Genomic DNA, 14989 nt, shown 5'->3' with positions numbered 1-14989 from the left:
CTTCTCTGTGCAGTACGACAATCTCCTGAGCCAGTTCGGCTGCATGCAGGTGTCGTCGTCCTCCTCCTCCCACTCCCTGTCCGCCGCGGACGCGGGGCTGCCCCAGAGGGTGGGAAGCAACATCGAGCAGTATATCCACGACCTGGACACTAATTCTTTTGAACTGGACTTACAGTTTTCTGAAGATGAGAAGAGGTTGTTATTGGAGAAGCAGGCCAGCGGAAACCCTTGGTAAGAACGTACAGCTGTAAGCAGCGCCCCATTTAGAAACGCAGGGTGGAACGCGCGGGGATGAACGCCAGCCGTGGTAACTGACAGAGCTTGGGCGTCCTGCCTTCGTCACCACTGCTGTAAAGGCTCTGCTCCCTTCCGCCTCACACAGCTGCCTTTCTGTAGATAAGGACCCTCAAAGTGTCCAACTGGAAGTGGGTGTTTGGAGGGCTGGCTGGGGGGTGAGTGGGTTTGGGACCCTCCGGGCTCTGGCCTTTGGGACTTGGTGGGCCAGGCATGCCAGCAACCGTTTTGGGACCTGGATTCACCATGATTTAAATAACCGCTGCCCAACAGCCTTTCCTGCCCTGGAGCGTTCAGATGCTCTAGAAATGGACCCATGTGATTGGCGTTTGTGTTCTTATCGAGGCAAACATCTTCCATGTTTATTGGCCATTTGTATTTATTTTTTGAGGTTCATTTGTATCCTTTGACTCTTTTTTTCTTGTATGTTTTGCATCTTTCTAAAATTGACTTTTCAGAGCCATAGATATGAAGACTATTTCTCTGTTTATTTTGCAAACATTTTTTTTTTTCAGTTTATCTCTTCATTCTATTTGTGCATTTTTTGGTGGGGAGAGTTGCAGATTCTTACAAAGTTGAACCTGTTTGTGTGTTTATTTTCTGCTTTCCATCTTGGTCCTGTTGAGAAGAGCTTCTCCACCTAGACATTTTCTTCAAGCATTTTTATGGTTTCACCTTTTGCACGGTCAGAGAGGAGCCTGGGTGGGGGTGGGGAAGGAAGCTTAGAGGAAGAGAGACCACCTGGACATGGGCGCTGTTGTGTGGAGGAATGGGAGTGGGGGACGCAGAGGAAAAGTGGCAGGTGGATGAGGCTAGGATTTTGTACAATTAGAAGTGATTGTCTCTAGGGACTTACCTGATGGTCCCGTGGTTAAGACTTCGCCTTTCAATGCAGGGCGTGTGGGTTCGATCCCTGGTCGGGGAGCTAAGATCCCACATGCCTCATGGCCAAAAAACGAAAACATAAAATAGAAGCAATACTGTAACACATTCAATAAAGACTTTAAAAATGGTCCACATCAAAAAAAAAAAAAAAAAAAAGATCATTTCTTGAAAAGTGAGTGTATCTCTTGGCCAGCTGAAACAATCTCCAGTTCTTGGGGGCTTATGTTTCCTGCAGTGGTGTTCCGAGGAGCCCTAATGTGTACTGAGCAGGAGGGAAGGGCTCCTTCTGGGCGCCCTGCTCTGAGCAGGTCCTCTGAGCAGCATGCACCAGGTTGTGATCCCTGAGAAGGGCCTGCTGTGTCCTCCCCACAGGCTTGGCCGGGTGCAGAGCACGGCCGAGAAGCACTGTTGCCGACATGGGGGTGGCTACTCAGAAGGCCCATGTGCCTCGCCCGGGGTGTTTTCAGAGGCCCTGGGCAGCCCGGGCCCTTCAGCCTAAGTTCCGGGCAGGGCAGAGCAACTGGTGGCTGGTCAGGCCCTGCAACCTCTCACCCACTCTTTCTTTTTTTTCTGCGCTCTCTTCCCTTTCCTCCCAATTCAATCCCATTTGGAAGCTGGCTGTGGAAAGCTTAAGGCATTTCTCATTTGGTCAGTGGAGATCCCTCAGGCACATTCTTTAGAACGGTGATTCTCAATGTCTGGCCCATGGACCATAATAATCATTCTGTAATAATACTAAGATGGTGTCTGCTTTTCTACTTTTATTTTCTATAAATGTACAGTGGAGTTTTTCAGAAGCTACACACTGTAGGATGACATTGCTTTGACAGCTAATGGAATTTGTGTTTTCTGTCTTTTGAATCTTCTAAAGAAGTAGGTTTATGGTATAAATATGTGCACTTTTAGACATTAATAAGTTCTCAGTATTTCTGCTGGGCTCTTACTAGCTATTTTCAGCTATACCTCCTATAATTATTGTAACTTCCTATCATCGAGTAATTTACTGCTTTGCAATCCTGAAATTTTTCCTGTGTCCACATGGAAACACAGTGAAGAAGTAAGTATACTTTGAGTTGTTTGGCAATATTATTTTAAAATTTCTCAAAAACTTTAATAATTTGTATCTGAAACTTATTTTAGATTTTAATGATATATTCTAAAACAAAAGAACATTTATATGTTTTTCATATTTGAGTATAGATCATTGACTTAAAAAGGGAGAAGACTTGCTTTCCCACCCACAGTAGCATCACCTCAGTCTAAAGATGCAAAAAGAAGACACTGGGTTCTCTGACTCATGGAAGGAAGGAATCCACTCCAGAGAAACTAGGCAAAACTGTAAATATGAAACAGAAATAGGACAAAAGGCTGTCTTTCCCTGGCTTTATAGATGTGAATACCTTGTTGTGTTGTGTCTATGAACAGAATGTCTTTGCATATTATTTTGGTGCCAGTTAAGTTGCAGCATCATTTAGAGACCAGTCATTCAGCATTTTAAAATACAGGAATTGAATATTGTAAGTGTACCTGTGATGAGCTCTTTCAGAGCCAAACATCAGAAAGCCTCTGCAGCGCCTTACCCGAGGAGTTAAGTGGGGCGGCGGGAGGAGTCACACAAGCGCTGGGAGGCTGAAGAGCCTCGGGCCATTGACCCTGCTGAGTGAATGCTATTGATGCAGATGAGAGCCACTGAGAGGAATCCCGGCCATAACGGTGGTCCACGATACGATACAGCGACTCTCTGGATTAAAGATGTGGCTGCGGAGGACACAGGGAGTGAGTTGGTATCTCTACCTCCAAATTGTTTTTTTGCCTTCCAAGTGGATGAATCTACACATGGGACTAGACTCACTGCTTTACTTGTATTTGTCCGGTGTTCACCCCAACTTACCATCAAAGAAAGATGGTTCTTTTACCTAAGTGCTTGGCAGAAAGCACACGTTGTGCTGAGACAGTCCGTGTTGAGCACCTCTTTTGAATCTCACAATTTGTTCTGGAACAAACATGTTGACATGTACAGTGATGGTGCGGGAGCAACGGTGGGTAAAACTGTCAGTGCCAGGTCATGAATCCCGGCCATGGCACTAGGAGACCAGGAGGTGCGAAAAGATCCGGCTCTTCACAGCCACACGATCACAGGGGCAGAGGAAAAGACAACAAGCCAGCCTCCCTTAGGAGTGGTCATTGAAGATGATTGATTTAATTAATGTGCTGTAGAACGAAAAGGGAAGTACGCATAAAGCACTTCTGCTGCACCTACAGGGTGACGGCTACCTCAAGAAAAGCGCTGTGTGGTGGTTTGTGCTGGGAGCTGAAGGAGCTGCTCTTTTCGTGGAAGACCATTTTCACTGGAAGGTTTGACTGACAAACTGGTTGTTCAGACTTGGCTATTTGACCAGCATTTTTCTGGAAAATGACTGGAATGAGCCTGTCACTTCAAGGAAAACAACTGCTGGTGTTTGTTACCAATGATAAAATCAAAACCTTCAAGTGAAAATTAGAATTGTGCGAAACTTTATTCATCACTGTGAGCTTAACATCTTCCCAATATTTAAGACTTTTTTGGGGAGAAAGGTAGCAATATTTATGAATTGATTTGTTGATATCGTAGAATGAAATTTGTCAACATTTGGAAGATCTCCATAACTCAGCGAACCACTATTTCCAGATGACCAATGTTTGGTGCTGTAAAATCATATAAGGGCAGAAGATCTATTCAAAGTGCAAGGTAGGTTGGTGGATTCTAATGTCAAAAGTATGAAAAATTCATTCTTGGGGATTCAGATTCCACATGGCAGCTAACGTTTAAGAAACTACACTTCTGGAGTTTTGGTGTAGTATCAAAGAAGAATGCCCACAAATATCTGAAAAGGCTATTAAAATACTCTTATGATTTCTTCATGTACTTCAGCCTGGACAGCATATCACAGTAGAGTGAAGGCAGAGGCAGATGTGAAAATCCAGCTCTCTTCTGTGAAGCCAGATGTTAAAGAGATTTGCAAAGACAGCAGTGTCATGTTTCTCATTAATTACCTTCATTTTCGAAAGAAATTATTTTAAAAAAATCATTTATGTTAATGTGGAATGGATTTATTTTGCTTTTTAATGAATTAAATATTTGAACATGTCTGTTTTAATTTCTTATACATAAGTGTCGATGCATCTAACCCAAATGAAGGAGAGCTCTTTGGGGTCTTCCATAAAGTTAGAGTATAAAGGGGTCCTGAGACCTGAAGGGTTGAGAGATGGCATTTTAGAGCAAACTGGCCGTGCTCATGTGGTTCTCCCTTACCTGCCTAGAAGCCCAGCGTGGATAGCCTGCCCGAGGTGGTTGTAGAGCCCGTCGGGCCCTGGCAGACTCACTCGGCTCTCCTGAAATGGCCCAAAGTTGCTGGTGGCCTCAGGTTTATATCCTTGAGGTTGGTCTTCTCAGGGTTTGGGTGGGATGGGAGAGGGTGAGGAGGAGAGAACTGGCTTTGGAATCAAAAAAAGTGGGGGGTTTTACACTGTTACCCCTTGTGAAATGATGGTGGGAAAGTTGTGAGACTCTCAGCCCCCACGTTGACATCTGTACAGAGGCAATGACAACTGTCACCTGAATGATGGGAGCCAGAGGCTGTGTGAGAAAGCGAGGCTGTGTTAAAGCCCTGTCTACACACTAACTACATGCTAACTACATGCTACCTACATGCTGAGAATCAGGCGTGTCTCTGACTTAGGTCTGGTTTCGGCGCTTAATCTGCAGACGGCATCTACCACCTGCCAGAGAGAAGAAGGTGCCAGTGCGGGGCGGGGGTCTGGGGGAGCTTTCTTCACGAGGGTGGGAATTGACTTTCTGAAGTAAAAGATCAAAATGATTCCTTTAAGTCCTTAAGCTTTTCAAAGTAGATCAATAACCGGTAGCCTGTTGTAAGCTGCTTGGTTAGTTAACTAAATGAATGGACCGGGGTGTTTACGCTAACAGTGGAGCCTTGGGCTGCTCCGACTACCCACTCTGCGTCCTGCTTCCTGGGCTCGTTTCACCACAGCCACGGGGTGCAGTCGGAGCCCTGCTTTGGCCTCTCCCGCTCTGGGCCACCCGTGGTTCTCCTGTCTCTTGGGAGAAGCTGGGAGAGTGTGGTGCAGGCTTCGGCCTTGTGTCAGGAGATAGCTGGGCCCCTCCCTCTGCAGGGCTGGGAAGGGGCTCGCCTGCTTCCCAGGCTTCAGGTTCACTCATGTGACTAGTACTGCTGTGAACATTTGTGCTCCTTTTTGTTTTTCTTTTCCTCCTTAGAATAAATTCCTGGGAGCCGGATTACTGCAGTATTCAGCGAGTCCTCCTCATTTCAGGGCCGGTGGTGGTGGTGCTGGTGAGAATGCTACTCCACAGCCCCCGCCTGCGTTCACCTCACCCCAGTGCACCCCAGTAGAACGCCTGAAAAGTGGGGCTCAATTTCCTTTCTTTGTTTAGAGCCATTGAGAATTTGTGGTCACTTAATTCCCTTTTGGGAATTTCCAGTTTGTGTCCTTTCTCAGTTTTCTTTCAAGGTTTTAAGCCTTTTATGTTGCTTTATGTATGCTCTCTAGAGTACAAATGTTTACTCTTTATAGGTAACATTTGCTGAAAATCTTCTCCAGCCTTTTCTCATGTGAATTTTGGTTATTTTTGTAGTTAGAGATTCCGTTTGTTCCCGTGTAGTCATGTCTGTTACTCTGTATTTGGTGACTTGTTTTTTCAGCGTAGGTGACTGGCCCCTTCTCTTTTTCGTTCTCTTGTTTAATATACTGTTTTAAACCGTCCTTCATGTTAACCCAGCTGAGGCTGCAAAGGCTCCCTGAGGCTTCTTCTGTCCTTGCCTGTCAGGCTGCCCTGGCGATCCAGCCCCAGCAGCCCAGCTAACTGGAGGCCTTGGTGGTGTGGTCCTTAACTGGCCTGGGATTAGACGGCACTCGCCTGGCCCGCCCCACCCGCCCCGCCGATAACTTAATTAAAGTCTTCCGCTTATTATCAATTTGTGGTTCTTTACTACGCAAACATTCTGACATAGTAGGGCCTGCTGGTTAAGGGGCTTTCCCTTTGGCCCTGTATTTCTTGTGCTGCAGTGACCCTCATTACATCTCCTTCTCATAAAATCTCCTTGATTTTTTTCTTTGTTTCAAGTCTTGTTTTTGTTTGTTTGGTTTTTAAATACGTCTGAGAGGAAGCATCGCACTTTTCCTCAAAAAGGTCATAACACTTTTTTTGTTGTTATTGACATTTTTCTTAGTTGTTTTCAAAATCCATATGATGCTGTGTCAGTTTACCTGGGCCTGGGTCCTCCGTGATGGGACCTTGGTGGAGAAGCCCAGTGGGCTCTGGGGAGTGGGCCTTGGTCTGGTGGGTTAGGCTGGGCAGACCTGGGGGCCAGTTAAGCTCGGTGGGAGGACGTCCCAAGAGGAGCCAGGGGAAGCAGGTGGATGTGCTCAGATACTCACATGGTAAAATTGTCACTGTTTGAGGAGACAATTGTCATATGCCTTTTACTGTTTCTACAGTAGAACCTTAGGAATTTCAGTAAAATCAGACAGAACGTAAAGCAGTAACTGTTAGCTTTAACCAAAAGAGAGAACCTGCAGAAATTAAACTCCTACGAATCAAAGTGGACTATACTTGGTAACAACATATATTAAGTCAAAACCTGTATTTGAAGCTTTTCCTTCTAAATTCCTGCCGTCTTTGTATACAAGTGCTTTATTACTATGGTAGAAATACCAGATAAGATGTTCTCTTTATTTTTGATGTGGACCATTTTTAAAGTCTTTTATTGAATTTGTTACAGTATTGCTTCTGTTTTATGTTTTGGTGTTTTGGCCTTGAGGTATGTGGGATCTTAGCTCCCCCACCAGGGGTCGAACCCACACCCCCTGCATTGGAAGGTGAAGTCTTAACCAGTGAACCTCCAGGGAAGTCCCCAGATAAGATGTTCTTAAACCAAGTTTCCCACTTGGCTCTTTTAGGGATTTGTGATTCTAAACAGTGCAGTGGTTTCTGAGTGCTGAGTTGGGGTCCCAGCTTGAGGAGGTGACTTGAGAACAACAGTCTGCATCCTGAGCTTTCCTCGCAGCGGCCTCCCCGCTCTGGTGGGGTTCTGCGTCTCACCCCAGCCTTGCTTAAAGTAATGAAGACTTGTGTTCCCACCACCTCCCCTCTGCCTTTCCCCTGCTGTGCAAACACTGCTGAGGAGAGGTGAGGGTAGGTGATATTTCTAGGATCTGTGGACCCTGGTCCACATACAGATTGCAAATTCTGTAAAGCAGTAGGGCTTGCATGCTAAGGTACATTTGGGTTTTCTCACGTTACTGAAGCAAAGTTCACAATGCCATCGGGGAGTTTGTTTTGAAGGGAGGAGTTTGGAGAATTTCTGTCTCTGACTCTGATATGGGTGTCTCATTCATGTTTTCTTCTTTTTATAGGCACCAGTTTGTAGAAAATAATTTAATACTAAAAATGGGTCCAGTAGACAAGCGCAAGGTAAGTTAGATTACTATGGCTCCTTGCTGTGCGTCTGTATCTTCCTCCCAGTTCTCACTCAGGATCAGGCCTTGCTCCTCGGGCTCCTGTATAACTCATTGCCCATAGCATCTTTGTCTTGGTTCCCTTTAAGAGATCATCTCTAGATTTCATAGCTGAGGAAGATTTCAGCCATTCGGGGGAGGCACTTGAAAGCACGCAGAGGCAGTGGCAGACAGAAATGCAGATTCTCGTTTCTGACTGGGGAGCCAGGGTTCCGATTTGTGCCTGAGGCTGGGTTCACTGAGGTCAAGGTTTCTGTCTGGTTGAAGAGGTTCTGTTTGAATCCCAGCAAGTCATTTATCACTTCATTAGAATTGTTTTTGAAAATCTTATTTATTATGTCTTATGGATTAATTAAATGGATTAACATGTCCAAAATATCAGACTCCACAAATGTTCTCTCTCTGCTGCTGTGGGCCCTTCTCAGTTAGGGCTCCCAGCCTGCAATGCTGGCCGCACTCAGCCTCCCATACCCTGGGGCATCTCTGCCATGAGAACCTCTGTGAAGGTGGCTTGTGGTGGGACCGCCAGCAGACAGGACACTGTGCCTCGGCACGGAGCAGAGGGCAGGAGAAGCGGCAGGGTCCTGACTGCCAAGGGCAGGCCCCTCTTGGCCGACTCAGCAACAGGGCCGTGTGCCGATGTGCTGGCCTCGGGTGCGCTGCCTGTGTGACCGCTCCCCCACATGACGCCCGGCACAGGGCCGTCGGGATCCAGCTCACAGAGGGAGACAGGCCGGGCAGTGAGTGCTGCCCGCTTCTCTCTGACCTGAGGGGCTGGGTCCAGGTGAGGAGGAGGTGTGCACGCCCCTCTGTCCCAGGCGAGTGGGCAGGTGGCTGGCAGTGGTCCCTGTGCCTGGAGCTACTCTGACAGTCCAACCTCCAAGGCAGCAGTAAGTGCTGTCAGCATCCACTTCTGAGCCTTAACTAGCAGTGTCTTCTTTCTTTCTTTTTCTTCTTAATTTGCATCAGGGTTTATTTGCACGGCGACGACAGTTACTGCTCACAGAAGGGCCACACTTATATTATGTGGATCCTGTCAACAAAGTCTTGAAAGGTGAAATTCCATGGTCACAAGAACTCCGGCCAGAGGCTAAGAATTTTAAAACCTTCTTTGTCCACACGGTGAGTTTGTCCCCACGGGTTCTCCCTTGCAGGGCACTTAAGAGGCCTTTGGGAATTTGTGCCTCCATTCAGAGCATCCAAATGCTGTGGCCCAAGGAGGCATCTGGAGTCGGGGGGCAGTGGTCTCCCCCTTTCCCACCTTCCAGGGACCCCAATGTTCATGGCTCAGTTCACAGTTGGGCTGGGAGATACCTGTGCTTGTTTTCAGTTTGGGGGTGACCTCAGGGAGCTATAGGTCATCACCTGTATGTTTAATTTCTGCACATATGTGGAAGGAAAAAATTCACATGTTCATGTGCTTCCAGAAGGGACTTGCGGTGGCTGCAGTGGACGGCGATTTCTTTTTACAGTTGCTCGCTGATGGGTGGAGGTGCTGGTCTTAGTGGGACTCCCTGGAGAATGTTAAACGTTTCTGTCTCTGCAGCCGAATAGGACGTATTACCTGATGGACCCGAGCGGGAATGCTCACAAATGGTGCAAAAAGATCCAGGAGGTGTGGAGGCACAGATACCAGAGCCACCCGGACGCCGCCGTGCAGTGACGCCCGCGGCCCTGCACCCACTGCAGGACGTGTGCCCAGCACGGCTCACCACCACCTGGACACTTCCAGACCACCTGCCAGCCATCTCAAGGGGGACGCAGACGGCGGAACCTTGCAGCTTTTTTATTTAAAAGAAAAGAAAAATACCCAACCACACAAAGAACAAAACCAATAACGAAAAGGAATTCAGGGTCGCTTTGCTTGCTCTCTGTGCCATGTGGAGCTTCTCGCACTCTGCTCGCCATGGGAACCAGCATCGTGCACATCCGCCTGGTTCCTGCCCGGACTTGTAGACAGACTCGCGGCACCAGCTCTCTACCATGTGCCCTGTCACCTGCCGGTCCTGCTGTGGCCAAGGGGACCACCCACGCATGTCTCTGGGCTCTCTCTGCCCCCGGATCATCATGGAACTAACTTTTCACCAGGGAGCCGGGCATAGCTCTCTTGGGGTGGCCCCTGAGCTCTGTGGGGCAGGCGGGTTCTTGGCTTTTGTCTGTGTGCTCCTTTCTTCGCGTCCCTAGTGTATGGCCTGGTCTCCACGGCCCGTGCTTGCCTCCTCAAGTAGCCCTGGCTGTGAGATTTCTGCGGTCCTTGCTGTCTGTGAGTTGTGTTGGCCGGGCAGGCTTCGGGCACTGAGAAGTAGAACAGGTCTTCCCGGTGAAACATGGAGTCGCTGCTGTGTTAGAAGGTGCCAGCCAAGCATTCTGATGTGTCATCCCTCGGAGCAGCGTTGCCCTCTGAGGCGGGGAACTGAGTACCTGCCCGGGAGGAACACCAGGTGCACCAGGAGATGGGGCTCAGTGGCCTCCCCTCCCCGTGTGAGGCCAGGGCAGTGCAACAGATGGGCCTGGAGGCCTCCCTGTGCAGGAGTGAGAGCTGGTGGCCCCTCTTGAGAGTTTTGTTTGAAAGGTGGAGGGTTAAGTCAGGGCTGAGAGTTGCCTGGAGTTGGCACACTGGATGGTCCTCCATCACACCCAGGCCTCATGGAGGAGGGCAGGCTCCCAGCTGCCACATGCACACTTTTCCTGCTAAAGTTGAACATTCTCATAGTCTAACTCAGTGTTTTTACATATGCACAATGAAAATCAAAAAGCCTTCTCATGTTGCCCGGTCATCTGGTCCCCATCAAGTGGACTTTGCCTGGAAAAAAGTGTCACTCACCTTGCATGAGGGGCAGGAACACCACACTTGAACCCAAGCCCCAGCCCGCTCTCCTCCAGTTTCAGGCTTATTTCCTTTAGCTCTTTAGAGGCTGCGCACTGCTGTGCACTTAGGATGGTCCAGGGCTTACCGGTCCGTTGATTGTCTTTGCTGCTGCCCCCTGAACAGAGAACGCCTGTCAGCCAGGCAGGGCTCAGCCATTCCTCTCCCTGCCCAGGGTGTCCCTGGGGGGCAGTCCTCAGTCCCAGGTGGGAGAGGAGCAGACACTGGGGCCCGTGGGCTGCTGCTCACAGACATGGATGGCTCTGTCCCCAGGGGAGGGATGACTTTGCCATTTCCTTTAGACTTTCACAAAGGTACCAACAGAACCTCCCACAGAAAAGGTCCCCTGACTACTTCCCTACCCCCATCTCCTATCTCGAACGAACCATCCATCACCCTGTGTGACCACTGGTCCACATGTAGAGGAAAGATGTCTTAAACTGTTTTTTTAGTGATACAATAGTAGTGGCTCTTAAACTAGGAGAAAGGTTTGGATGTGGAGAATCCCACGGTGCTTGGACAGGGAGAGGGGTTGGATGGGAGCAGAGGTGGGAGCCAGGTTTGCCAGGGGTTTCTGCTTGGGGTGTGTGTGTGTGTGTCGAGGATACCAAGGTGTAGGGGATGCCTGCCCTGGAGGCGTCTGAGGGTGCCCTGGGCGTGTGGTCGTAGACTGAGCCCCCTTTCCTCCTCGTTTTGGAAAAGTCTTGCCTGTGTTCACGTGCTTTCCAGAAAGTGAGTCTTGACCCTTTCTTTCAGGACTTTGATTTCAGGCGCACTCCCGTGTTTATATTTACCCTCGTCAGAGCGTCCTCATCTGTGTGTGTGCAGTTAGGAGGGTGAGGAGCCCGCTTCTGCACAGCGTCTTTCCTGGGTGTCTGGTTGCAGGGAAATAAGCAGAGCTGATATTTGGCTTTTAAAAGAGCACTCGGCTGGGCTGCTCGGGGAGAGACAAATCTTCTGTTGCATTCTTCCCTCTGGATAGCGCCACTACCTCCTGGGCTTAACCGACAAGCTCCATCTTAACCTCCGAAACCAGAGAATAAGGGGTTCAGGGTTGAGCTCGAAGCTGGCAGAGCTGAAGTGACTGCCCAACCTGAGCCAGTGACAGCTGAACCCTTTGTAGGTCACCGTTCTCTGCTTAGAGTCCTCTTTCCTTTTTGTTTTTTTAAGGCCCCTATATATTCCAGTCTTACCCTGTGCTTACTCATGTCATCTTTAGTTTTATCCACCTCATCCTTTGAGCCATCGTTCTGGCATGCAGGTGCCTTATGTTCTAAGACGTGGACGTGGGTGTCAGTCTCTGTACACATGCAGACATACCTAGAAATATATATAAATGTGGTCTTAACCAAGGTGAGAAAGAAAATGCCCTGGTGTTTAATAGATCCAGGAGTGTCTTACTGAGAGGGGACAAGACAGGGATAAGCACCAAAGCCAGCACCTGTCAAGCAGCGATGGTCTCACACCATGCAGCCTCTCTTGGCACAGAGTGGAGGGAGAACGGCCAGGAGGGCCAAGTCTCTGCTGGCCCAGACAGCCCGCTGTGCCTTGCCTCTCTCTGGGAACGTGAGGAAGCTGGGTTTGGATGGGGTTTCCTTCCCTCTGTGAACCTGACCAGGCCAGTGGGCAATGGGCAGCCCCATGTGGAGCACAAAGCCCCACCCTGTGAGTGGCACCCTGCATGCCTGCCATCCTGAACCTTGACTCTCGGGAGGCTGGTTACAGACTTGCTTTGGGAAAGATGGCTCTTGGGGTCATGCCAGAGCTGATGGGAGCTGCACCTACCCCAGCCCCCTTGGGGGCTACTCTGTGGTATTTGTGGTGCAGACCTGAAGGAATTGTAGGAGACAGTCTGTGGCACAGACCCCCGAGGACAGGGTGCCAGCATGGGGTTCCAGGTGATTTTGTACTTTGTTAAGAAACATTTGTTTTCTGAAAAAAATCAACTGGAGGCTCAGCGCCCAGGGAGGACCACTGTGAGCATCTTGGTGCCTAGCCTGCTGCCCCCTACTCCCCACCCGCACACATGTGTTTGCTTTTGTAACTGAAGTGGGAACATTGCAACATGCACCATTTTGCACCCCGCTTTTTTCACTTGGTATTTATCTTAATGTCGTTCAAAAACCTTGTTTTTAATGATTGTAGAGTTTAATGGTTAATAATTTTTATAATTTATCTGACCATTTCATTGCTATAAAACATTTAGATGGTTTCTGGTTTTTCACTATTTAAATAATGCTGTGATTAATATCCTTATAATTCTTTGATTTTTGACTCTGATCTCCCTTGCCCCCACCCTGCCCAGATTCCTAGAAGTGGTATTTTGGGGTCAAAGAGTTTGTTCATTTTAAAGCTAGTATAGTCTCTCTTATCCTCTGTCTTGATCTGATGCTTAGATGTTCAGAGTTCCAGTACAGAACTTTCTTAGTTGTGTCCTACAGATCCTGAACAAATCAATTTCTGGTAAGCTGTGTGTTCCCAAGAATGTTTGAATAAGACTGCTCTTTTTTTTTTTTTTTAAATGCTAAAATGTTGTCATTACTGCAGGCCATTTGTGACATATTTTTCCAAAAGCCAATTTCCTTATTTTATTGAAAGAACCTGGTTGTGCTTGCATGTTACCTTCCCATCCCTGCTGCTATGGCTTTCAAGTGCTTGGTGATATTTACAGAGTCTTGTACTTTGTGTCCACAATGGTACTGAATTTGCATCTGCACAGTCAGCAGAGATAAAAAGTGTTGAACTGACCTTGCCACATACTTAGTGGATTAGTTGTAATTAAGTTTGTAGACTCAGAAAGTACATTGGGCCATTTGGAATCAGTAAAAGAGCAAAGGCTCTACTTGAAAAAGAAACCATGTAGACAACTAGATTTTACAGAAGTTTGTTTGCCCCCGTGTTCTTCAAATTGCGGGACTTAGTCAGAAGGTCTTAGCAGTTCAGTAGAGCACCCTGGCCAGGCTTTTTCATTGTAGAATGTGATTGTCCTGGCTGACAAGGATTTAATGATTTCTCCTCCCCTCGCCCACAGTGTTGCAGGTTGCCTAGTTGTCTTGAAGTACAGACCACCCAAATTTGGTTTCATTCTTAATTTCTCCACTTTAGTTTGGGGTCTGTCAATTCTGAGGTGAAACATGCATGAAAGATTTTTCTAGGTGCCATGCTCAGTGCCACTTGGCTATGCCAGAGATTATAGCCAGATTGTGCAGAAGTAGGTTTCCTACCTTCCCTCTGACACCCCAAATCCCCTTCTCCCCAGGTTGGTCCACAGAATGAGGCAGAGGCTGCAGCCACTATGAGAACATGGTGAAGGTACTATTCTTGGAGATGGTGCCATATGCGTTTTTCCATATTGTTTCTTTTCATATCCAAACCTAACATGAACTGATGGTGACTCAAGTGGGTGTGGCCCTTGTCTCTTAGGCAGACTACATGGCAAGTGCCTTAAATCGGGGCAGGAGTCACTCCCAGAGCCTCTGAGGGGTGCAGGCTGCTGGCCCAAGATTGCAGGGTTGTAAATTAGGCTGCCTGTGGAGAACTGGTCTGGGGCGGAAGCTGTTCCAGCAAAGGGCAGTTTTATCTGTAGCTCAGACAGCGTGGTGGGCAAGCCTACATGTATACCTGAATTTCCCCCAGAATTCATTTCTTCAATATGAAGAAATACCAAACTTTATGTACAGAGAACTTTTTACAAAAGGCAAAATGTTTTGTAGCTGTGTAATCCACCCTAGTCTAACCCATCTGGCTGAGTGACTATGAATAAGGGTCGTTTTGCTGATGAAAAACCTCTGTCATGGTAAGTTTGGACATTGCAATCAAATTTTTGCAATATTTAGAGCTGCTGTAGCTGTTCTTTAACAACACAAAATAGGATGAATCCAGTAGTATGTTAGCTGTCTTTCAGGTTGGTGGCAGTCAGTTAGAACATGTATAATATTCTCTACCTGGTCTGTAGCTGTAACTGTGATGTACAGGCAAAGCAAAAATTAAAAAAAAAAACTTATGAAGACAAATAATGCAATGATATTAGGATATACACTTTTGTATTTTTATTCTTATATAAGGTTATTTGCTGGCTATTGTTGGCCTCTAGTTCAGTCTGTGTTATTTAAAATCTAATATATGAATTATTTGGATTGAATTCATGTTCGGGGCCACGTTGTATGTATTGATGTACAGCCTTGAATGTGAATAATTATTGTAAACTATATTTTACAACTTTTTTTTCTGGCTTTATTATATAAATTTTCTATTTGGTCGATGATTTAATCATATCATAATTTAATGAATCTGTTTATTCTTTTTCTCAAATATTTGTGCTTTAGATGTAGTTACCGGATGATGAATTTTCCACGTATGCTCGGTAGTCTTGTAATAAAAAAGCATGTAGAGTGTAGACGCTCGCTGACG

The 14989-nt window shown here is 47.3% G+C and overlaps 1 protein-coding gene across 2 annotated transcripts in view; it reads left to right on the top strand.

Moving 5' to 3' along the window:
• PDPK1 (3-phosphoinositide dependent protein kinase 1) overlaps positions 1-14967 on the top strand; it is a 71368-nt gene extending 56401 nt beyond the window's left edge. The window contains exons 11-14 of one of the 2 annotated variants that reach the window (XM_082858133.1): positions 176-231; positions 7612-7669; positions 8683-8835; positions 9260-14967. In XM_082858133.1, coding sequence (XP_082714259.1) covers positions 176-231; positions 7612-7669; positions 8683-8835; positions 9260-9376 — 384 coding nt within the window. In that variant the 3' untranslated portion in view covers positions 9377-14967. Of the gene's footprint in view, positions 1-13; positions 232-7611; positions 7670-8682; positions 8836-9259 lie in introns of both variants that reach the window. The other variant, XM_082858132.1, reaches the window with a different exon arrangement.
• The last annotated feature ends 22 nt before the right edge of the window (positions 14968-14989 follow it).

The sequence above is a fragment of the Leucopleurus acutus genome (genome assembly GCF_964270905.1).
Source record: "Leucopleurus acutus genome assembly, chromosome: 16".
Classification (NCBI taxonomy): Eukaryota; Metazoa; Chordata; class Mammalia; order Artiodactyla; family Delphinidae; genus Leucopleurus; species Leucopleurus acutus.
This window is presented reverse-complemented; position numbering and strand designations above follow the sequence as displayed.